General features: G+C 46.5%; 1 protein-coding gene across 2 annotated transcripts in view; it reads right to left on the bottom strand.

Annotated features, from left to right (window-relative positions):
• Window positions 1-8,547: 8,547 nt before the first annotated feature.
• NBAS (NBAS subunit of NRZ tethering complex) overlaps window positions 8,548-26,048 on the bottom strand; it is a 274,620-nt gene continuing 257,119 nt past the window's right edge. For both annotated transcript variants that reach the window (XM_074331709.2, XM_019751941.3), the window contains 2 exons: window positions 21,212-21,340; window positions 8,548-8,969 (listed from right to left, as the gene is read on the bottom strand). In XM_074331709.2, the coding sequence (XP_074187810.2) occupies window positions 8,694-8,969; window positions 21,212-21,340 (405 nt within the window). In that variant the 3' untranslated portion in view covers window positions 8,548-8,693. The remainder of the gene's footprint in view (window positions 8,970-21,211; window positions 21,341-26,048) is intronic.

Here is a 26,048-nt window from a genome sequence, read left to right as displayed (position 1 = left end):
AAAGTCTGTTTCTGTTTTCCTGTGGTTGTGTGTGTGTGAAGCTTTTCTGGCTGCTGCAGTGCACGTCCACTGACTGCTGCGGTCACCTTTCCATGCACAGGCTCCGTGCTGGGCACAAACTCTCCTGAAGATTAATCTGGAGCTTCCATGTCTTGAATCCAGCCACTCACTATGTCACCTTCAAAAAGGTTCTTATTCAGTGTCTCTTGACCTTTCTGGATTTTTGAGACTCCAGAGAAAGCCATGGGCATCTTCCTCCTCCTTACACACACACACACACACACACACACACACACACACACACACCATATACACTATATATTTTTGCATGTAATTTCAGGAATTTCTCAGATCCCCTGAAGCCCATCCGTGCAATGCAAGAGGGCAGATCTGCAAGTTAAGACCTTTGCCGTAATGTGTACACTCCCTGAGTGTACCCTGTCTGAGGGCAAAGTCGCCTCACGCTCAGCTCCACATTTGCCGCAGCCATGAGCCAGGACTAAGTGATAATGAGAAATCAATGTTAAGTCCAAATCAGCAGGGTCCCCAGCACTGACTAGGTAACTTTGCTTAATCTGTTAATTGAAAAAGATTCTACCCACTGTGTGGATGTAGAATTATAACACACCTGAGCAGAAGCCTGTTCCTCCACCCTCTGACCCAGACACACGCCCCACACAGATCCAGGCAGTGGCACAGCCCGGCACCAAGCTCTGCAGCTCCCAGCACCTATGCGAGCATCTTCACAGCATGACCGCCTCACCTGCCTCTGCGTCCTGGACCACCTACCTCATCACTACCCACAATTCCCCTCCCAAGGGTCTTACAATACTATTATAACCAGACACCAAGTTGAACTGGCCATGAAACCTAGCTGCCCTTTTTTCCATCAGAAGCAAAACACCTAAATATTTCATAGAAAGCTGTGTCAAGTCCGGTTCTTTACCCTAGACATAGGGTCTCCAAGTGTTACTAGGGAAAGCCAAAGTACAGCGTGAGAACTGGGGGGAAGGGGCCCAGAGGAACATACTGGAAAGAGGAAGTGATCAGGATGGAAATACCCAGGTCCCATTCCGACCTTTGCTGCTTACAATGAATGGGGGGGGGGGGGGGTGACCCTGTGTATGTCACTTACCCCACCTTTACCTGTTTCTTTATGTGCAAAATGAGGATAACAGTATTGAACAGTATTGACTGCACTCCTGTTTTGAGAATCCAAGGCTGGGAACGTGCCTTGTGAACTGAAGAGTACCATAAGGGTATGGATAACCCCGCTGCTGGTGCAGAGTGCCAGGGGACTCTGCCAGGGGGCGCAGCGCCGGGTAACAGAGCCCATGGGAGGCTGGGAGGCTGTCAGGACCTCGCTGCTCCCAGCCCTCAGGGGCCTGAGCGACAGCACTGATCCTGGAGACCTCGGTCCCTTGGGATAGACCAGCTCCAGGCCTCCTGCGGGACCAGGAGTCCTGAACTCGCACAGTAATTACCCTTTGCTGGTAAACTCTCTGGCCCCCACAAATCACAGCACAGTGGTTAACAGACAGCCAGGAGCTAGTCAGCCAGGGGCAGAGAGGAGCAGGGCTGCAGAGCCCGTTGCCATGGCAACTCCTGCAGGTGCTCCTGAAAGGGATGACAAGGCCAAGGGGCTGGAGTTGCTTTTCTCTCCCTTTCAGCAAATGTAAAAGGAAGGAAGGTGACAGGGTGACAGGGGCAGCCTAATGCCAGCAGCAGGCACCAAGGTTCCACAGCTAGCAAATGGCAGAGCCCGGGCTGAGGGCCGAATCTGCTCTTCCCACTATGCCAGGTGCCACCCAGCAAACATCCGAACTTGAGGAAACTGTGTCTTCAGGTACCTGTTCCCTGTGGCTACCCAAAAGAGATCTAAATTAGGGCCAGGCCAGGCTGCAGTCCCCCCCCCCCCCCCCCCCGCTTCTGCTGGTAACACAGCCAGCCTCACTGCAGCGCTGACCTGACCAGTCTGCCCCACCATGTACCTACTGGTGAGAGGGGAGGGGAGTCGCCCTTTTCTCTTCTGTGGCCAAGCCACTAAGAATAAGCCCTTCCAGGGCTACGGCGGCCCAGCGGCAGGCGCAGACAGTGAAACAGGCTGGCAGAGAAATGCAGAGACAGTAAAGAGGAGAGGGAAGGACTTGTGTAGATGTCTGAGTCCCTCCACCCCATGTGCCCAGAGGCCCTCTGCATGGTGCCCTTTCTGTGGGTGGTTACAAGGTAAACAATCGCCCCTTCCATTGTTCTTGCCCTGTCAACAGTGTCCACATTTCTCTCTCCCCACACACCATCTAAGGCTGTAAGATCCCAGCTTGGCTCAGTGGCAGTCACTGTACCTTTCCCTCAGGGAATCTTCCAGCTTGATGCTTCTGGGACCTGAAAGCCTCCATCCATCAGAAGAGGCATCAGAAATGAGGAGGGAGGAAATCAGGCTGGGGGATGATGTTCCACATCCTGAAAACTCCCTGCAGGCAGCCATTCACATCAGGGGACAGCAGTGCCATCACCACCTCTGGGGGACTAGGAGTTAGGTTTAGGTGCAGAGAGCTCCACCACTCACAAGCTGGGTGACTTAAACTCTCTGAGCGTCAGTTTCCTCATCGGGAAGTTGGGGACTAATGAGACCTCCCTCACAGAGTTGTAAGAATGAAGAGATGATACGTAGAGGTCTAGGAAAAGTGGAATTTTAGTAGGATGAGCACAGCTGCCTAAGCCCCGGACCCACCCCGACACTTACTATAATAAATGAGGAAAGACAAATGACAAAGTACGGGATCCACTGCCAGGACTCAAAGCAGAGAAGGGTACCATCCACCTATCCCAGACTTTCAGCAGCTAGTAACTAAGAAGATGGGACTGGACTGAAGGAACATACTAAAGACGGACTCTCAACACACCGCCCCCACCACGCACGCACTGAGAAATTAGTGCCACCTCCCAGGAAATGGTGGAGCCCCCAACAGAATGTCACCAACCCCTCAGCCTGGAAGACTGAGTGCTGGAGGTGACAGAGGGCCACGCTCACAGTGCCAGGTCAATAACCAGAGAACCAGAGTGTAAGTAGGCGCTCAGATGGTGGTGGGTGTGTGTGTGGGGGGTGGGGGATGGAAAACCAAAATGTAGGCGTTAATAGTAGATATCTACGTAAGTCACAGAACACACACACACACACACACACACTGCTTGGCACATGGAGACAGAGTAGAAGTTTGAGCCTCAGAAACCTCAAGGTCCAGATTCTGCCCCCTACTGGCTATGTGGTTTGGGACGACTGTTTAACCTTTGACCCTCATCATGCCCTATAAAATGCAATTTTAAAAGCAGTAACATCTAGCAATAAGGTTATTGTGAAGATCACCTATAAAGAATGTTGCATGAGACAAAGAATAGTCAATCCAAACATGATGTAAAAGGCTTTGATTACCATGCCTACCAGCTCATCTTACAGACCACAGGGAGCTACGGGAGGGCTTTACCTTGGGGGATGACAAGTCAGACATCTGTTTTAGAAAGATGGCTCTGACGGAGGGAGCCCTAGAGGAGAAAGACTAGAGTAAGGAGACAAGGTCGAACAGTGTGGAATCTGAGTGAAGAGGTGGGCCTCAGTGTCCACTGCAGCAGAGAGGGTGGCTTGTGGGCGAAGGTGATGAAACATAAGGCTCAGAGATGTTCAGTGGGCATCCCGGCAAGAGCCCTGCAAACGGGAAATGCCGGGCTTGCCTGTGGGGTGCAGGGGCACCCTGTGGCTGAAAGGCAGTAAGTCACAGGTCGTAAAAGATAGAACTTTCAAACAACTAAAGCTGCTGCCTGGAGACAAGCTGTTTTGTGAGACAACCTTCAGGCAGAGGCTGGAGGACCTGCCAGAGGCACTGGAATAAGACGTCCTGATAGGGACAGGTGGGAGCCTGGGCCGGGTGACCTCTCAGCGTCACGCCAGTCCACAGTCTCTCATTTCCTGCTTTCTCACAAAGGGACCACTCTCTTCCCATCGACTATCCAGGGAGAGTTTGGAAAGGTAAGCCATGGCACACTGAGCTTTGAAAAAGGGGAAAACTGGGTTTTCTGCCAACTGTGTGAGGTTACCTGGAATTAGAAGGTCTTTTGGTAAACGGGAATCCCTTTTCTAGGTCAGGATGATAGAAACTTCCACTCTGATAAGAAGTTAATATGAAAGGGTTCAGAGAACCATTTTGCCTAACAGATCCTAGATACATTTTGGACCATCTCTTCTATAAAAGGAGACATTGGTTGCTGACCCTCTAGCTGCAGTCGACCCCCTTTACAAAAGTGCACCGCCACTGAGGCTATTAGCAGGGAATAACAGAATTGTCACAGAGTATGACATCCTGCAAAAGTTGGGCTTTGGAATCAGATTGACATGCGTTCAAATCCTCCTCTTTCTTAGGGAGATCTTAGGCAAGTCATTTCACCCGAGTTGGTTTTCTCATATATAAATGGGGCATAATATCTACTTTCCTTGCTGGAGTGGTTTGTGGCTCACTGCTAATGCATGTACGCGACCTTGTACATAGGTAGGGGCTCAATAAATTGTACCTTATTTTATCGCTAGTACTTGCAAAGAGCAAATGTCTTCTAGTTAAAGTAAAGGAGTTGTAAAGGTTGGGCTACAACCGAATGACAGTAGGCTGCCTTCTCTTGCCTCCTGGGAAGAAGTAAGCTGTAAATACAGGGGGTGCCAAAAAAATGTCTACAAGTGGACACTTTGGTCAACGTTGCTCAAGCAGTAGTTTGCTGTAATCAGAAGTGTCTGGACACTGAAGGTAACCACTTTGAGCACCTCTTGTAATTGCAGAAGTTAAACACGGCTTGTATTCATCTTTTGCTATCGGTATATATTATTACAATTTTAATTGTTTTTTCCTTTCTGAAAATGTGTCTACATTTTCTGGCACCCTCTGTAGTAGGACTAACCTGGACAACAGCAGATGAAGGAAGCGTGCCTGGTGTGGAGAACGCTGACAGGAAGCTAGTAGTGTTGAAGCGAACTTCAAGTACCCATTAGAGACCGTCAATCTCTCTTCTGAGAGAAAAATGGGCAGCACTGGTGTGGCACTCCTGTCCCGGGGACAGGGTGGCTTCCCTTCCTGAGTCTGGGCCATTCGGTCCTGTATCTGCAGCTCTGCCACAGGATGGGGAAACTTGAGTGGCAGGAGAGGTCCATCCAGCTCAGCCCTGGCCACTTTCCTCAGGCATTGGGAGGCCCGGGGACAGCTCCTGATTTACATGCCAAGTGGTTGTCCTCCACCCAGGACAGAACGCCAAGCATCCTGACCTCCTGCCTTCAGCCCAGCTCAGGTGCAGTGGGGAGTCCTTGACGAGTCAAGTGCCAAAGAACGGGGCAGAGGGAGATTAGGGGTCACCTGAGGATCTTAGAGACCACCTGCTGGCCCACCTGTGTTGATGGTCACCTGTAGTCATATACTTTGTCCACAAATCTGTTCCAGCCAAAGACCTCATCCTGACACACCTTCGCCATCCCCAGGGTCCCGGAAGCACTCTGCCACTGACATTGTCTTAAAACAATGGAAAGGTGTACCGGAAACAGACACAGACCAGGCCAGTCGTAAATTAGCCAGACCGACTCTCAAACCCGGGTCTCTGACTCCAATCTAGCACTTTCTCTTCAACAGCGCTGCCTCAGAAACAGGCACGTTGCTGGTCAGACACCAGTGCACCCACCAGGTGTAGGGTGAACTACAGCAGAGTGAAAACTCCAACCTGGCCCTTCCGTGGCTGGATAAACGTCAGGCTGGGCCACCTCGAGAACCCCTCCAGGACCTCTGAATCACATACCCTGTGGCTTCTCTCACCACCTGACCACTGCTGAGGGCCTCGGTTTCTGAAATCTGCTTCTGGCACCCTGGGCAGCCGTCCAGAACTCAACAGACACCAGGAAAGAGAGATTCACACGTGTCATGCGGGGGACCCTGCTCGCTGCGCCATTTGTCGTGCAGGGCGGCCTGCGGGGTCTCTGCTCCCGCTCCCCGTACAAGAACGCAGGATATGGTGAGGCCAAAAAGGAACACCCACGGAGCCATAGGTAGGGGAGTCATACCACTACGGTCTCACTGGAGGCTGGGTTCGCTGGACGTGCGACCTGCTGTCCGTTTTGTCTGCAACCCACCGACGACTCTCTTTCACTCTCCTCCACTCTCCTCCGTAGCCGCAGCCGTTATATTAGCGGCTAATTGGCTAACTGGCTACAGCTGACGGCCAATCAGCCACAGCTGACGGCCATCTACTACTCAAGCCAGCACCCCTCCACGTGAGGCTGAGAGCCTGTAAACTACTTTCTGGGGCTCTGCCCCCACAGGGTATATCACTGGCGGAGAATTTCTTCAGCTGAAGCAGGGCCTGGCACCATCAACAGAGGGAGGGTCCCTTGACAGAGGGGGTTCCAAGGCACAAACTGGGTGGCTGTGATGCAGGGGCATTATTTTGTTGAACTGCAACTATCTGCAAGGCATTATTAGCCCTACTCCAGCATGAGAAAATGAGGGTCAGGGTGAAGTGGCTTACCTGAGGTCTGTGTTCACCGAGCCCAGCTGATAGCCAAGGCTCACTCTCGACTCTGCTCACCCTTGGGTCCACTTTTCCAATGGATTCCATTAATACGGACCATGTTACCTCAGAATACTGCTCACTTGATGTTTTCAGTCACCTGAAATGACGGAAGTTACCGTGTTTCCCCGAAAATAGGGCCTAACCAGAAAATAAGCCCTAGCGTGATTTTTTAGGATAACATCCCCTGAACATAAGTCCTAATGCGTCTTTTGGAGCAAGAATTAATATGAGACCCGGTCTTATTTTCGGGGAAACACAGCAGCTGTAAGGGTGGAGAGAACCGACGTTATCAGCAGGTGTGTTTCCTAGCAGTGGCTTGATTATTGCCATCTGGCACAGCTGGTGGCACCAGAATGCAAGGCCATGTTGGCCTCGTGGACAGATGTTACCTAATTGCAAGAAACATGCTGACCCTTTTCCTTGGAAATATTTTAAAGGCTTGTGCAAGCTATTCCTAAATTCCCGATGCTGCTGATGGTTCGGGCAAGAAACTCAATCCTGGGGTAAGACAACGGGTCAGAAGTCAAGGGAATGAGCTATTATGCCAGCAAGTCGCCTCCAAAGATGATGAAAACTTTTTTTTTTCATCAGAGGACTCTGCAGCTGCATCCACAGGAGTAGAAATGAGATGAAGCCAGTAATGATGGTGATGATAATAGACTACAAGGTGAAACGATGCTATTCTTAGGTAGAGGGTGGACCCGACAGGCGTGTATATGGCACTGGTGACAGGAAATGTGGAAACTAGGCTGCCCCAATATGCCATAAGTCAAAGACCCCCAGTGAGCTGTGTTACATCCAGCTCACTGGCTTTGACAGCGCAACATGGAAACTGACCAGAGGCAGCCTTTTCAAATTACTTAAATTAAAAGTGATTCCTCATGATAAAGTCTTGTCTTATATATTATCTCATCTATCCAAACTAAACCGTCCTATTGATGCACAGCCACCCTCTCCCTCCAAATATTTCTTTGGGGTTGAGGTCAAGACCAGTGTGCATCAGAGCGACCCTCTGAGGGTCCCTTAGTTACCGAGTCTGCTCTCCTCCCCCAGCTGCTGGCTAGGCTGCTGCTGTGGCTTGGAGCTGCTGTGGACTCTCCAGAACTAAGGCCAGAACTTGCAGCCTGAGCCTCCACCTCCAGGCACATGCTTGTGCAGCGGGAGTAAGTGCCTGTGAATCAGGCATCAGGTCCGACCTCCTGCCCTGGGAAACACCCTTCCTTCAGTGTTGGTTTCTCTACGGGTGCTACTAGTCACACCCTCATTATCATTGACTATATGCAAACTAGTGAACCCTAATATACCCATGAGTGTACATGCTGGTTCTGTTAGCCCAGCCACCTAGTTATAGAGGTTTTACAGACATGTGAATTTGTCACACTTCTTATGGTGATGCTGAAAAACTTAGAGACCACCACCCCCCAACTGAGTAGGCAGCCCTCCTGTGCTGGTATAGACCATCTGGCTGTGGTCTTAAAATCACAACTCATATACTATAACACTAGCAGAGGACAGAGGGGTGACAATTCTTGGGCCCCCACTATGGATCTGACGGAGCCTCAGACACACAACGTCACATAATACTCAACAACTTTGGGAGATAAATGGTATGACCCTCATTTTATGCATGCTAGACTAAGGTTCAGAAAGGTGGAGAACTCTGCCCAAAGGCACATAGTTAACCTGAGATTGGCTCCAGATCCACCCTTCCTCCATCCCAGGACATCTCTCCAACCACTAACTAGTCCACAAACTCTCCCTCTGTAACGCAACCCTACCCACCACTACATCCACCCGTCTGAACTGCAGTTTTAGATGCTTTAATAGCATTCTACTCCAAAAGGCATTCAAAAGAAATAGGAGGAAGAGTCAAGTCTCTCTTCGTAATGAAGTATGTTAACCAGTCACTGTCAGAAAGAGGAAATAGTTTAAAAAAAAAAAAAAGTGGCAGCTTGCTCATTGTTAATGTACAGCTTTATTTTCAATGTGCAGGAACCACTGAGAACAATCACCAGGTACTGGCGTCGCCTCTGGGAACAGCCCCCCGCTCTGGAGGCTCCCTCCCACCAGGGAGGAGGTCCTGCCGCATGCACCTGCGCCACTCACACCCAGTGCCGGCCGGCGCTGAGGGCCGCGCTGAACGTTCTCAGGGCGCGATGGGTGCCCCTCGCGGTCAGAAGGAGCGATCCGGCTTCAGCTTCATGGCCAGCCTCCCGCAGGTGTCTGGCCAGCTCCTCCACGTCCCAGCGCCCTTGCTGGGGGCTGGCCAAGAGGTGCTCGATGAGATGCGTGTAGAAGGGAGTGGAGATGCACTTCACCGACAGCTTGGCATCCAGGAGCAGGGACAGGAGTTCTTGGTCACAGTTTGAGTCATTCACCTTCAAGAAACAAGACAGGCAAGACGTGAGAGTGGCGCTGCTTACTTCTCACCAGCGACTCATCATACTGTCCGCCGGTTTGCTGGGCATTGCCCTTTTGCATTTGTCATCACAAACACCTCTGCCCAGGGTAACAGTGCCTGCTCCAAAGAGCACACGCAGGGCGCGAGTGTCTGAGGTCAAGCCTGGGATGACAGACATGGTTTCCTTTTCACATAAGACAGCCGCGTACCAAGAGGCCCCTTGAATCATGGAGACCGCTACCACAGCTGCGTGCCCGAGACTGCCCCGCCGAGGGCGCTTACCACTTCCTCGAGTCCTCCCAAACCGACTGGCCCTCAGCACTCTCAGCTGTCAGTGTTACAGCTTAGGAAGCTGAGGTGTGGTGGTCAGTGAAGTCCTGGAGCCAGGATCTGAATTTAGGTCAGTCCTGACTTCTAAGTCTGGGCTTTTCACAGCCACTTCACCATTTCACTGCTGCTTTCAGCATGGTCCATCGCCTTTCACCCCAACACTCCCGTGTGTAGATCCACAAGAAAAAAATTCTTTTCAGACCAAGTAAACCTTTTTTTCCTTTACTCCACTGAGAAAATAAAACCGTCAACCCCACTGATATAAACAGGATAACCAGCAGGACGTGTTTAAAACTTGTTCTTGCTTAAGGCTCCAGAAAGCTTAGTACAGAACTTGCCTTTTTAAAACATGTTGTACAAGTTCTTTCAGCTTGTACGTTCTCTGTCCTGTCTCCCTGCTCTTCTTAGTCTATGCATGGTTTTCCACGGCGATGACACTTAGCGTATATTTTTCTATTGTCTATTACTGTCCACATTTTTGTATGGAACCAAGTTAACACTAATCACGTATCAACATTCCACGCTCATTTACATTGCGGTGTCACAAAACAGCTTCATGACAGGTTTTTTTAATATCACCATGCACTCTTAATAACTCTGGCTGTGGGAACCTCAGAAGTAACGTGGCATTTCAAAGCCAATTAACTAACGTTTAGACCAACTCCATTATACAACTGTACACAATGTGCTCTTCTCTATTTTCTGTGACAGCAGTCAAGGCTATTGAGTGAGAAGGTCAACTGTGTCTACTGGATGCAAGCAGTACAACCACAGTTCTGAGAGTAAGTAACTGCCGCTGTTAGACAGCGGCTGTCTTCCCTACAACCTAGTGGTCCTTCAAAACCCAGCCTAAACGTCAGCTCCAATGCCATCTTCTTGGTGGCATTTTCTCTAAGTCTGTTGGCCAAGCTGATGCCTCCTTCCTCAGTCCTCCAAGACGCCGCGTATGTGCGTCTTCGTGTAGTTTACAGTTCTCTGATGTGCCTCTCCCATCAGACTGGGGGCTTCCTGAGGGCACAGAGGTTTGATCAGCCTTCTATTTCCGCATCTGGTTCAATCCATATTTGTTACATGGTTGGATGAACTACATTACTGAACTCGTCACATTTCTGTACAAGTGCATCAGGACCTGATCTCTGCAGAGGGTCTGACCAGAGCTGGACTCTGCACTGAAGGGTCTCTCGCATCGTTTCTTTAGCCTTTGTTTCCTCAACACTTGTACACATAGCCCGCCCACCTGACTCAGGTTGAACTCAACTTTTTTTGTTTATTTTTGTTTTTAGAGGCTGGATGGTAGGAAAAACAACTGGTATGAAAGACTAGCTTTTCTGCCAAAAGGGACACAAGAGCTTTCCATACCCCTCACTGGGGTGTTGCTTATGAGTGTAGCATGTCTTCTTTCATGCCAACTTCCTCTCTCTTTTCCTTTGCAGGTAGGAAACAAGAGTCTTTAACCCCCACCCGCCGAGGTTCTGCCCTCACTATTGCTATGTGTACTCCCACAAGCCAGCGGGCTCTCTCGCTAAGCCTTAAAGTATCGCTTTAAGACAGTTACAATCCCACTTGATAGATGAAGAAACTGGGGTACAATGAAGTCAGAGTCACGTCAAACGTCGGATGGCTGCTGATGGTGAGCTGGACTAGGAGCCCTCAGCTCTGACAAGTTTGCTTATCTGTTGCTTATTGCCTTCCAGAATACGAGCTCCTCTAGAAAGCCTGAGTCCTTTGTTCACGCCTGCACGCCTCCTGCCCGAATAGTGTGGGCCACGTGTGAGCAGCTCAGCGAGATTTGTGGAGTGAATACATGAATGACCCCAAAGCTCACATCCTCTCATTGACACTGCCGCCTCCAAGTACACGTTCGCACTCGTGCACACGCACACACACAGGCCAACGGAGTTACTGTGCGTGTTGTTATTTTGGTTCACCCTTAACAATAAGAGTCCTTCCACCTAACGCCCCAGAAGAGAACAGTGTGTGCCAGGCGGCTGCAAGCAGGTGCTTGAGAAAACACATGGCTAAAAGGCTCAGAACCCAAATACCGCAGGATAATACTTTCTTTGTTGCCCTGAATAAGTCTTCAAGGTTGGGACACCTTTACTATTCTTTCTGTTTACTCACTAGCCCTTCGTTTTGGGGCTGGAAAGACTTCTAGAAAGGGAGTGATGGATTTTTCAGCTTGAGGAAGAGATGGGGGTTCTGTCGATGGCAGCAGCTGCTGCTCCTCTCACCCCCTCTTCTGTCTGTTCCTCTCCAGCGCAATGATATCCTTAAAATCAGTTTCCCATTGGATGTGGCCAGCCTTTCGAATACCGTGTTTCCCCGAAAATAAGACCTACCCCTAGAATAAGCCTCAGTTAAGATCATCAGCCAGACGGATGCATTTAGTACGTTATGACGATGTTCCAGAAGAAGATGACATGACTGTATTTGAATAAATGTAGATTGTTGTACATGAAAAAATAAGACACCCCCAAAATATGCCCTAATGTGTCTTTTGGAGCAAAAATTAACATGAGACCTGGTCTTATTTTCGGGGAAACACAGTAGCTGGCTGTGTCCTGGCACGGTGGGAGTAAGGGGCAGGGACAGGGTCGGCGCCTGCCCTCCAAAAGTGCTCCATCTACTGTTCTGGCTGAGAAGATCTAAGGCTTACATCTGGAAGTGAAATAAAATACAGTGCTCCCCTTTTGGCCCTGGTTCTGGCGCTCATAGGTTCCCTAAAATAAGGCAGACTCAGAGATTGCTGACCTCCACGGAGTCTGGGCAGTGGCCAGGGAAAGGTCTGGGAAGAAATTTTGGTTTCGCTTCTTGGAATCAAGTGCTGGAAAAATGGAAGTGGCTGACTAGTCTTTACTTCCTTTCTGACTTTCCACCTGGTTCTGGCTCTCTGCAAGATGTACAGAATGGCCACAGTATACTTTATAATTGTCATGTACAAGGGAAATACTACATGGATAGTAATTTTGTGTAAATTTGGGTCAAAATAGAAAATGAAAAAATACAGAGAGAGAGGGCCTTTGTAAGGACCTATCCCAACACACGTATTTTAAAGAAGAGGAGCCTGAGGGTCAGAGAAGACCCAAGCTGCCCAAGGTCACAGGGAGCTCAGACAGCTCCTCTCCGCACACAGGACACGCGCCTCAGGGCAGAGGCCAGACTGAGTCCTTCTCTTCAGCACAGCAGAGGCCCTGGTGCCCCAAGCCCTTCACAGGCACTCGGGCATCATCCCCACGTTGCTGAGTTGCTAGATTATTTGTTAAGCCTCGACTTGTCTTCATTTTTCTTGTTTCTGGCTAAAATTCTAACTTAAGGCACCAAAAATCTGGTACCAGCGGCCACAGAAGCCTGGTAATGTCTTACTATCCCATTACTAGTTCTAACCTACTTTTTTTTTTCTTACGTCAAAAGAAAAGAAGGAAAATAGTTTGAACAAAGAAAGAAGCCATCTATATCTGGATCACCACAAGAAAACTATTTTATCCCCGTCCTCTCTAGTAATTATCCATGTGCACAGATATGTTTTCACCACCATATGATGTCTGTATTCTACTTTTCTCATGTTATGAATTTTTTAAATGTTTTTGCAGTTTTCAGTCTTAAAAATTTTTAGTGGCTGCAAAATAATATACTGAATGGATGTAACAAGTTATTTAACCTGCGCTATCAATATTTCAGCGGCTACTGTTTGATATTATTGAAACAGTACAAATCAATGTCTTTTTATGCACATTCTGTATTTCAAGTATTTTCTTAGGAAACATTATCGAGGTATCACTAGGGTGTTACAGGATGAATCACACACACACACACACACACACACACACACACACACACACACTCACATGTTGAAGTCCCAAACCCCCAGCACCTCAGTGTGAGTATTTGGAGACAGGGCCATAAGGAGGTAGCTAAGGTTTAATGCTGTGCCATCTGGGTGGCTCCTAATCCAATGTGACTGGTGTTCTTATAAGAGGAGGAGATGAAACACACCTAAGGCCAGAGGCAACCAACCACGTGAGCACGCAGGGAGAAGGCCATCTAAAGCCACGGAGAGAGGCCTCAGAAGAAATCAATCCCGCTGACACCTTCATCTTAGACTTCTGGCCTCCAGAATTGTGAGAAAATCAGTATCTGTTGTTTAAGTCGCCCCGTCTATGGTCCTCTGGAATGGCAGTCTGAGTGGACTAACACAAGGGGCACGATATCCGAAGCCTTTTTGGGCGTGGATATGAGTACAAGTGTGTCACACAGTGATGTCCTGTGCGGTTCACAGCAGTGATATCAGTGGAGAAGGTTCCGTTTCACTGTAAACTTCTCAGCTTTGGGTGTTACGATTTTGAAAAGACAATCATCTTGCTAAATTAGGAGATATAGCGTGGTTCCTCAAAGATGCTTTAATTTGAATTTATTTGCAAGGATACATTTTTTCCATATATTTCCTATCATTTTTATTTTTCTTGTGCAAAGATCAAATCCTTTGCTCATTTACTAGAGTTGTAAAATCATTCTTTCACATGTAAAACAGTTCTTCGTGTAACTTAAATATTAACCCTGATTTTAATTATACTGAACAGTCTAATCTGTTGTTTACAATTCTGTTTTGGTTATTTGTTGTTTTTCAAAAGTTTTACATTTTTATATTGCCAGGAAAGAATCTGCTCCTTTATGACTTTTTTTCTATTGCTTTAAGGTTTAGAAGTTATAATTCCTCGGAGGATCTGATATAAATTTTTGACTTTCTGACTTTTAAAAATATCTAACCTTTTAATCGATCAGGAGTTACTTTGGTATGTCTGTAAAAAATCCTGACATTGGCTTGATTTGTGCTCTAAGAGCTTGAGGAAGAAAATATATCCTGTCATTTTTGGACTCAGTTGGATGTTTGAAATAACTATGAGACAAGCCTAGGAGGATTAGTTGATTTAATTCCTCTGATCAAATAACTTTGAATTAAAGTGAGAGACAGTGTGGTCTTGTGAAAAGAAGACAGGCTTTTGGGTTAGAGACCAATTTCCAATCCCAGTTTCTTCGTTGAACAGCCATGTGACCTCACTAAGGACAATCTCCCTGGGCGGCAGTTTCCACATCCGAAACACAGACTACCTATAGGGGTTGAGATACCCATGCTTTTTAAGTGCCCACCACAATGCCTGTAAGTTCAATAAATGGCTGAAGTTATTACAGTCAAACAAATCCGAAATAAACCACTTTTCTAGAAGGGGAGGAGGCTTACAGGTATCATAAAATGAGTAAAATGCTTCCCACCTCTACCAGTGATTTTTTTTTCCATCAGTGATTAACTTTTTAGAATAAATGAAAAATTTACAGAGCTCGGGAAAGAAATACATTAAAGCACAAAGCACTATTGCCTTCCAAGCCATTAAAATGTTATCTGCTTAATTCCTGTTTCAACAATAGGTAATGAACCTTCTTTGAATTAAAATCTTTGATTTTATGGATCTATATGAAGCTAAAAGTAATTACAGCAATGAGATAAACTGAAATTCCAGCAGCATACTGTATGTAGGACCTCACTGCTATTCCTTCAAAGAAGACTATTCAACATTATTTCACTGTTTACTTTAGGGAAGGACATCTCACTCATTGTTATAGTATTACTAATAACATTAAATATATAAACTATAAAGGCAGAAAAATAAAAGGGCAACATGAGTGTATACTTGGAATAAGAAAAATGCCTGCAGAAAACTTTTTCTATTCTGTATTTATCTGAATGATACTCAGACTCCACTTCTCAGCCAACCATCAGTCCCGCTCCTGGCGTGGGATTTAACAGTATACCTCGCCTGAAGCCACAGTGAAGACAGGTCATCTGACTTATGACCTAAAAGGGGGAAAGCATCTTTGAAAATCCAAGCCTCATCACCTCTATGACCAGAACCAAATGTTCCACTTCAGGGTCCTGAGGTTGGCTAGTTCCACACTTTGTATGTACACCCTTCCTACTTGGCCTAAGTCCTTGATTTCACATATCAATCTCCTCGTGAGACAATTCCTTTAAATGCAGGGCTGATATTTAATTTCATCTTTACAAACATCCTCCTCATTCCTTATTCCTGCGCATAGTACCAGTCTGTGTACAACGGGTGCTTAATATGTCTTCTCACACTAAATAACTCAAGCAAACATCAACGCTGTCTAGAAATACAATAGGTTAAACTACAGGGAGTGAGCTGCCTCTCACCAGGGCCTCCAACTGAGAATTCTGTGAGACGCGTGGCTGTAGAGCTTCCTTCATCGAGAAGACCAACCACAGGATGAGGATGAATGATGGTGGGTGAAAGTAACACATCTAGGTATGCTCAGGTTAAAATGATATTTAGAAATAAGTTTGAAATTCTGAGAAAAATAGCCTGGGACTACAAGAGCCAAAAGGACAGTGATTGTAACAAAAGGTCAGTTTAATAGCAGGTGGCATCTGTAGAACTCACTTGATTCTCCTTTGTATGATTGCATCACTCTGCCTAAATTAGTTTGGATACTCTGAGAAGAAAATGAGCTGACCTTAGGGCTGAAACCAAATAACTCCGCAGACACCAAATAAGGTTACAGGACAGCAGCCCGATCTCTGTTACCACGGCATGCCAGGGAAAGAAGGAAAGTGGGCGTAGAGAACGCGGCACTGAGGGGGCCCTGCAGGTGAACAGATTCTCACTGGGAAGACTGGTTAGTTGGAAACCCGGATAGAGGTAATGGGGGGAAAAGAAAGGAAGGTGTCATGATTTTATATAAATATGTGAATCCAAGGATGCTGTTCTGAGAATCTTTAAGGCTGTCCCTCCAACCTAGATCCTGGTCACTGTGACACTGGCAGGTCCCGGTGCCTTCATGACAAGAGCAAAGGGGAAACAAATCACATTTGTTAAAAAAACGTGCAGGAGGGGAACAGTCAATGGAATTGTAACAGCTGTATATGATGTCGGAGTGGCAATGGGTTGGGGGAGGGGGCTATCACTTTGTGATTGAGGGGTGAAATGTCTAACTAGTGCACTGTTTTGTACACCTGAAACTAATACAAAAAAGTAATTAAAAAGAAATGTGCAGAGTTGTCATGTGGAAGCTACTACTTCTGAGCAATTCCATGGGGCAGGACTAAGACCATGTTCCAGATGAAGGGTGCAGCCCTAATTCTGGGGGAGCTCTCTTACCGTGAGGTCTATAAAAAGCGGCACAGAGCACCCAGGGAAATGGTCAGCGCTCTACCCCTCACTGTGCTTGACCAGGGAGGGCCCCGGTGACCTCATGGATTTGAAAATGGAAGCCTACACTGCGCGCGCTGGCAGACGAGCTCTGCTCTAGTGCTTTCAGCGCTGATCTTCCACGGTTCAGACACTTTCAGCAACTTCATTTCTCAGTGGAGAGAACGCTTTTCCCTATAATATACCTCGCCTAGTTCCATTTAAAAAAAGGAGGTATGGATGAGTATAGACTTTGAAATCTGGATCCAGGGTTTAAATTTCAGCTCTGGCTGCTTCTAGCTGTGTGACCTTTGAATCAGTGCTTCCTTCTGTGAAACCAGATGGTATCTCCTCACAGGAGTGTTAAGAACATTAAATGAGGAAAAGGGCCCATTATAATGCCTGGGAAAAACTGATACTTGAAGATGGTAGTTCTTATTAGCTTCCGGGAGAAACCCTTTGTTGGGTGCTAAAGGCCCTAAAGGCTTCCTTTTTAACCCCGGGAATTACTCTTTTCAGGGATGTGGGGCGGGGGCAGAGGCACTGAGCAGGACCAGAGGAGGAAGCAGTCAGAGCAAAGCCCCCACACACCTGGCAGTGTGAAACGGAAGTTCTCCATGGATAAAACGATTATAAACACACAGCTGCCTACTCAGACGAAATGAGTCACGAGATGTGCACCAGGTAGGAAACACGCCCGAGAAGAGCTCCCAACCCCCTGGCAGGGAGAACCATCTCGAGAGACACGGCTTTGAAGTGGTGAGCTCTAAAGCTCCTAAGGCTGATGGAGACAGTGACCCAGCAGGTCACACCAAACAAGGGTATTAATTATTCATCAGAAAATAATCCCTAAGAAGGACTTTGTATGGCCTCGGGAAAAGGCTGCTGGCCATTTGTAAGAGGTTACTCGGCACTAGAGGTTCGCAATTTCAGAAAAGCTTAGAGCAAGAAGTGAGTACTGCGATTGGAGGAAAGGCCAGTCCAAGCTCTGGCATCGGCACGTAAGCATCATCGTTTTAACTGCAAATGCCTATAAAGCTGTCAGGAGCCTATAACAAATAGCAAAATAATGCAGGCCACCAGTAAGCAAGTGGGGTTCTTTCCCCCTGGGTCCACACACTGCGCAGGAGTGACTGCCTATCAGAGGAGTGACTGCCCGGTCCCTGATGGCTTCTTCTTTGAATGTCAACAGAAACTACCATGAGCAATCAATAAGGGGGAAACTGAAGTTACTGATGAATTCCAGCACCCTGAAAATGAAGAGTGAGTCACAAAATAAAAACAACAGAAAAAAGAAAGCAAACATTTTGTATTTCCCACTGCAGTGCCAAGTATGATTTAAAAATAGCTGGACAGGAGTCCTGCGAAAAGGCCCACTGAAATTCTTCCCTTAGAAAAGTCTAACATGACCTTTTAATGGTGCTGGGAGAGCAATGATAAATTATAGTGATTTCTTATTTCATTTATATAGCATTCGTAAAATGACAAAATTTCAGAGTTGAGAGTAGATTAATAGTTGCCGCTGGTTGCTGGGTGGGCAGGGAGGGATAACGGGCAGTAACGGGTAGCACGAGGGACCCTGCAGATGGAACTACTGTGCATCTTGCCTACAGCAGTGGTGACACCAGCGACATGTGGTGAGACTGCACACAGGGACCCACACACGGAGGAGTGCACGTAAAACTGGTGAAATCGGAAAAAGGCCCAGAGGCTGTCTCGATGACCATGTCCTGGGTATAGTATTATATTACACCACAGGTACACAGGGTCTCACCCTCGGGGGGAACTGAGTGGAGGTATAAGAGAGGGGTGCTATTTCCTACAACTGAATGTGAATTTAAAATGATCGCAAAATAAAAAGTCAAAAAACATTTCAAAACTGGATAACTGTCAAATGTTTGCTCTTTGGAGGAGGCACCAGATCTGAAGATACTCAGTATTTCTGTGAACACATTTTATGGTCACACATGGGATAGCCTCAAGTGAATACTGAACTTCGAGTACAGAAGTTAGAATGAAGCCTCAGTACTGAATTCCTAAAGGTAAGGGTCTCAGGGGTAGGTGAGCACTCATCTTAGCAATTTACACCTCTGCATCGGATGGCCACAGGAGTTTGGGGTGTTCTCATCACGACCCCAGGTAAACCACCCAGCCTGCAGGGCTGTTTCAAAGCCACAGAGTTTTTAGCACAGATGACACTGTTATGGAGGCCAATTAGTGCCATTTAAAACCTACTTGGGTGTTGCCATGTCCCCATTTGGTTTCTTATCTTAACTGTGTGTGGAGGCGGGGGAGCAAGGCTAGTGAGCTGTTCGGGAGCCGCAGTTCTAGTTCCGCTTCTGACAGATGCATCGGAGATAAACAACCTTTAAAGTGAAAACTGGTCGACTCACCCATGGAATTCAGGAATGCATCAGGAAAGCTCTACATAGGATGAATACGGAAAGGCGATGTATAATAACATCACTGCTTCATTCCCGGAGAGGCCCATGGCAAATTTTAGTGGGACTGTCTAAACAGAGATACTAATATAATATAGAATGGTGGTGGTGGGGGGGAAGGCACTAAAAATTGGCGGCCTGATTTTCTTCAGTGTTTCCTTCCTTCTAATTTATTGGATTTACATTTAAAAAATAGGCTAAGGAAACACACTGTAATTCTTAGTTTTGTATAAGTTCCCAACATAATGCAATCTCCATTTGAGCACAGACAGGGAGACTGCCAACAGCACGCCCCTCGATATCCGACTTCAGTCTGGTTTCCAGAGAGGCCCGCCACGATCAGCGACCAGTGGTAATGAAGAGCATTTACAAAGTCTTCACAGAGCATTCCTTATTTCAGAAATACATCAAAAGGCTTTACTTTTTCTCGTTTGGTTCATGAGGACTGTTTCCAAATGCAAGTATGTTCTATTTTTTGTAACCATATACATAACTTTCTGTATCCTTTGTCATTAACAAAATTTTATGTCAAAGACACACTTACACACACATAACGTTTCAGCGATGGACCGCATATACAACGGTGGTCCCATAAGATTATCACGGAGCTGAAAAACTCCTATGGCCTAGTGACTTCGTAACCATCATAATTCTGTAGCCCATTGCAGGACACACAGGTTTGTGGGGGTGCTGGTGTCAACCAACGTGCACCCCTGCCAGTTGCATGAAAGTATAGCAGATACAATTATGTACAGTGCATAATTCTCAATGATAACAACTGACTGCGTTACTGCTTTATGTATTTACCACACCATACTTTTTATCATTATTTTAGAGTGTACTCTCTTTACTTAAAAAAAAACTTTGCTGTAAAACCATATGCTATGTTACACTGGCAGCGGCCTCATACATCTCGTGTTGACTGCATCTCCTCATTCCATCATTTTCTCTTGCACTCGATTAATCTCGTGTTATTTTATAAATCTAGGGTAGCCTAAGTGTCCAGTGTGTATAAAGTCTCCAGTCGTGCACAGTCATGCCCCACTCTCTCACTGACTCACCCAGTACAGCTCCCAGGCCTGCAAAGCTCCATTCGTGGCAAGTGCCCTATAGGTAAACCATTTTTATACCACGTTTTTACTGTACCTTTTCTATGTTTAGATACACAAATACTTACCATGGTGTTACAGCTGCCTACAGTGTTCAGTCTAGTAACGTGCTGTTCGGGCTTGTAGCCCAGGAGCCATAGGCCAGACCATACGCCCAGGTGTGTAGTTGGCTGTACCACCTCGGTCTGTGTAAGCGCATTCTGTGGTGTTTGCACCATGACGGAGTCGCCTAACGACAAGTTTCTCAGAACGTATGTCTGTCATTAGGCAGCGCATGCCTGTATTTTCATTAATCTCTTCTATCTTGTGTGGCAAGCATGTACCTCGCCCTGGGCTTCTCCCTCCTCTCTGATCCCTAGGAGACATCCTCTTACATTTTTGTTTTTTAAAAAAAGTACACACACAGACACACTAATATACTTCAAATGAAAGAATGCTCTCCCTACAGAAAGATGTCAGTAAGAATCATACAATGTGAATTCATTAAAACACAACCCTGAGCTATCTGATTCTAAAGTGTAAAATTTAAAAAAGGAAATGAACGATTCTTCCTTAATCACAATAACAAGATAAGCAGCCTTGAGGGAGAAACCGGAGCCCTGAGTTTAGCATATCATTCCTCAAGCCGAGAAGCTTCAATGGGGGTTAGGTTGCCAGAGGAAATAAGAGCTTGAGATTTCAGAGGATGCCAGGAAACAGGACTCCGGGGAGCTTTCTCACAGTTAATTAGTAGATAACCCAGTACGCATCTCCGGCACAGAAAACCTGTCTGACGCTAGGAGTTCTTTCAACCCAAATTTAAAGTGGCAAAGACTAGTACCCCATAGTCCTGGGCTGCTGTGACATTTTCCTAACGACTAGCACACTGCTTCTCTAGAGAAATAACTTCGTTATTCGGATTTGTGTCCTCTGCACCTAAACAGAGAGTCTAGTTTAGTAAATATTTGTGAACCAGATGAGTTCAGTAAATGTTTGCAAAACAAATTCCTACCTCTTAGACAAAACAGAAACAGCCGTTGTGGTCAGAGAATACTGTAGATAAAACAATCTTAAATAAGTCACGGTTATGTTTACAAGAATGAGCACACTGATTCATTTCTGTCAAGCAGAAGAAAGAGTGCAGTGCACTGGGATTACCTTGGCAATGGCGGTGATGTGCTCCAGGGCCACGGCGTGAAGGGTCGCGTCCTGGCTCTCGAGGAGGAGTTTCAGGGACGGGAGCAGCAGGGACTGGTTCAGCAGCAGCGCACTCAGCTCCTTCACACACTGAAACACACGTGCGAGTGTGTGAGCGAGGAAGCACGGGGCAGCCGGGCGCTATTCCGGTATGCCTTTCCGTGTGTGTGTGTGTGTGTGTATGTGTGTGTGTGTGTGTGTGTGTTCATGTGTGTGTGAATAAGAGTTAAGGAATAATAAGGTACAATGCTCAGCATACACCATTTGCTTAACAAACATTAAAAACTATTATCCATCGATAATATTATCAAATTATCTAGTTCTCGTCCACTGCAACACAGGACGTCAGTAAGTTAAATATTTAAAAACCTGTTTAAAATTCTAATGCGAAGGTGAACTGAATACTTAAAACTTAAGATATTCCATCTTCATGAAAACTATCTGTGGTCCACAAAACTCAAAATGCATTCTAATTTCCACAGATGTATCTGAAATTTTATTCTCGGCTCTTTATTATATTGATTGAATCTGTCAACAGAGAACAGGCTTTTACTGTGTTTCCCTGAAAATAAGACCTAACCGGAAAACAAGCCCTAGCATGATTTGTCAGGATGACATCCCCTGAACATAAGCCCTAAGGCGTCGTTTGGAGCAAACCTTAATATAAGACCCGGGCTTATTTTCGGGGAAACACGGGATGTAAGGTAACAAACGATGATCGATCCCTCACAACACAAGTATTAAAGAAAAGACACTTGCAAGCTATCCGTCCCTGCTGCATCATCATACGCTCCTCGGAGTCCTGACTTCGGCTGTCACAGGACGAACAGAACACTAGGGCCGAGGACCCGACGATGTATGCAACCTCCTCACGTGAAGCAAGGGCTGTTCCTGAAAGACCTGAGAATCACTGCCCTCCGTGGGACGAGTTCTCTTATGCTCCTCCAACAACAGTAGCACACCGGAAAAGAAAAACTCAAACTTTCATTTTCATAATTCGTTTGTATTATAAAGCACAGATAAAATCAGGATGGCACAAAGAAGCTCCTATTTATCATACGAGTCTCTCTGGAATTCCACTCACTGCAGATTTTTTTTAGCTTCCACCTAGCACGTCTCTGTTGGAAATCAGCAAGGCCTTCAGATTTCAGACTGGAAGGTGACGCTACGCACGCAGGCTTGTGTGAAATGATCACGACCAGCAGGGAACGGTTTTGTACAGTGTGTGCTTCAAACATTACGGTTCTAACTCGAAGAGTGCTTTGTGTGCCTGACAAGCACACAGGACACACAGAGGCGTGTCCCTCAGCATCGGGGCCCAAGAGGAATGCAGGTTTTTAATCCGGGTGCCAAAGTCTGCAGACGCTATTTGGGAAGATGAAACACAAAGTTCGGTGTATGACACTCTCGCCAGCTGCTGCGTACCACCTCACTTCCTTTATCCTCCTCCTCAAATGTTACAGCAATACCTCCCCCCCACCCCGCACATTCCTCAGAGAGCGTCCCCAGGGGACTGGGCAGTCAGGATGGCATGTATGAGTCTGCACGTCCAACACGACAGCCACAAGCCACGTGTGGCTAGTGCAGCTGAGGAACTGCACTGTACATTTTATTCAATTTTACTTAATTTAAGTTTTAATTTTCATAACCACACATGGTCAGTGGCTACCGTACTGGCTGGTACAGCTGCAGAGCGTCAGACGCTCTCATACCTCTGTGTCTTGGCATGCGATATAACCTCTGCTGCTACTCTGTCCAATTAGCCCCTATCTGTTCTTTAAATCTCAGCTTAAAAAGGCGCCGGAAAACGCCATCTCCTATGGAGGTGCCTCTGGGGTCCCAGGTTTGGCCCTCCTATATTCCGAGCGTATTTTGTAAATATTTCCTACGTTATCTGTCATCTTGCATTATTGCAATTATTCATTTGCCTATCTGCCTGACTTGAGGACAAGAATATTTTTCCTGCTCTGTATTCCACACTTGCTTGCTACATACTATACCTAAAAATATTTGTATATAATTCTCTCTCTTTTAACACTCATATCTGCTGATTCAATCAGTCATCAGTAATTAGTAAACAGGTATTTCTCAGCAATTTATGATATGCAGACTAAGCATATCACTTGGCTGACCTTAGTTTTGATGAAAATCTGTAATGACATAACTGGTATACCTCTCGGAGCAGGCACATTGGGTCGCTGGCCCACAGCCAGGCTAGGACATCCAAGCACAGAGGACTTCCCTTTACGTGAGCTACTGACTAAGCCTGATCTCTTAGCTTACAGTTAGTTATCGGCTAAGTCCTTACTCTGGCTTTAAATACTATACTCTGTTCATCAGCCTTTCCCCCGGTGCTGTAAGAGGACAGTTTCTTAAGGTTTATAAAGGGTGTTGGGGGTGGTGAGAAAGGTCGAGCAGTAAAGAGAACCATGAAACTCCGCACGTGGCACCTTCACAGCTCACAGATGTCTGGCCATCCGGACACAGAACAAGAACGAGAGGCCCTGAATGACGAGGAGCAAGTGGGCTGGGTCCAGAACCAGCCAGAACCGCGGAGCCTTCTTCTCCCTGCGGATGCGATTTGTGGTGATGCCCTGGGCCTGGTCCCTGTGGCTGCTGGGCGTCAGAGAAGCAGGACTGCTCCACCCACGGTCCTCTGTCCTCTCACAACCCTCCTACTGTTCCCAGGGTTCTCAGCACCCACAGGTGCTGCAGGCTGCAATGGGAGTGTGGGGCACAAAGTGTGCAGGGATGTGTGGCGTTTGAGTCTAAGTATCAAGCTCCCGACATTACCAAAAGCGCCTCAAGCGTGGGAGAGAACAAGCACAAGGAGCTTTAGGGACCGGGGTTAGCCAGGCTCACTCCTTGGCGGGGCGTCTAACTCCCACACCCGCCCGCGGCATCAGTGACCTTAGTCCATGCTGTGCCTCAGCAAAGTTAGGGCCCTTTAGGGTCAGTCACCAAGAGCTGGACTCGGAATCTCAAAGCTGTAAGTGCCAAAAGCCTGCTTTACGACAACTCGTATTCTACGCCTCTCCCACCCCACCCACCCCCACTCCAGGGAATGAATATATTGCTATGGATACAAGCTGAGAAGGATACCCAACTTTCAAGATTGCGGGACACGTGATCTGTGAGAAACAGTGATTTTTATATTTCTGGTAATATTTTCCATTAGTAAAACCATGAAGGCTATAAATAAACAAGTCCCATGAGCAAGAGCAGACAATCACAAAAAGGTTCGCTAAACAGTCATGAGGGAAAAAACAATCTCTAAATATGGGAACTTAGTGGGGGGATGGCAAAAGGGAATGAGGTCCCTTTCGGTAACCTGTCACAGACAATTAGAAAATGAACCTCATAAATGAGTGAATAGGACAACCAAAGGTGTTGGATTACAAAAAAAAAGAGAGGCAAGTAAGAAAAAAAGGGAGTCATGGCTAAATTTCCCGCCACAGTGATATTAAATATTATGGAACTGTGAAAATCGACTGTGGAGTTTCCAAATGTGGTAAAATAAACTTAACAAGGTATGTCCCTTTTATAATAATAATGTTACTTCTTTTATAACAATTTTAATTCACATTTGAGCACATTTAGTGATCAATAAAAATAGTATACAACATTTGCAAAGTTCCTTTAATCATGGCATCCTAAGGGAAAAAAATCCATAAATGTACTCAATTAAAAGACAGAAATTTGAGGCAACATAAGGAAAATGAAGAAAAGTCACTGTGGCAAAAGAACTCATTTGATAGTAATTATTTTTCATCTCATCAAATTGCAGCAGAGAAGTGATATGACGTAATTCACAAGGGGGTTCAATCCAGCACCTTTCTCCTCGGCCCAGGAGATGACGGCCTTAGGAAAGGCAGTGTGCTACGCGCTATGGGTGAAGCAGTAAACACAGTTGCAGCTCACTCTCCTCACAGGCCTGGAGACCTCCCCGAACAGCGAGAACTAGAGTCTCCCCCGAGATCACTGGTGTAACCCCGTTTCAGAGACCAGACGCAGAGATCCAGAGTCTGGTGCTTTCCTCATGGTCACAGATCATGTTGTGGCCTGTCCAGAGTCAGACAGGACAATTTCATGCATCACTAGGGCTCCTGCTGACCATATGTGATGTCCCCTGGTCTTCAGGGGCTCCCGGTCCTAACGAGAGGCAAGTAAACCCCTTTCCTCAGCATGCGTGAGGAGGACGCTGATGGATGCATGCTTAACGCACTCACTGTCTATTCTGATCACCTCAAACACTTAGGAATCGTAATGAGATGATTCTGAAATCAAACGGGACCACTGCAAATAAACTTACCGTGTTTCCCCAAAAATAAAACCCAACCGGGAAATAAGCCCTAGCATGAGTTTTCAGGATGACATCCCCTGAACATAAGCCCTAATGCATCTTTTGGAGCAAAAATTAATATAAGACCTGGTCTTATTTTCGGGGAAACACAGTATATAGGATTCTGTTTGCCAAAGTAGCTCAACCTGCCTGCAGAACCATTTAGGGAGTTAAATCATTAACTTCTCATTTAACCACTGACCACCAACTCGTTTTTTTTTATTTTATTTTTTTAAATAGGAAACAGAAAGCATAACGTATTATACTTTAGTCAATAAAAAGAACATACTTTTCCCTATACGTCCTGGAAGGTTTCTCTAAACTTTGATTGTAATGCTGACAAGACTTACTACTGCTAATGGACACTGAGATATATCCATCACCCATTCCCAGGTGGCTAAAAGATAATATATTAATACATAACTGTTATTAAACCTTGATTACGAAGCTCATGTA

This window comes from Rhinolophus sinicus, chromosome 2 (assembly GCF_057876585.1).
Source record: "Rhinolophus sinicus isolate RSI-liver-muscle chromosome 2, RSI-T2T, whole genome shotgun sequence".
NCBI classification, from domain to species: Eukaryota; Metazoa; Chordata; class Mammalia; order Chiroptera; family Rhinolophidae; genus Rhinolophus; species Rhinolophus sinicus.
Note: the sequence above shows the minus strand (reverse complement) of the source record. Positions and strands in the feature narration are given on the sequence as shown.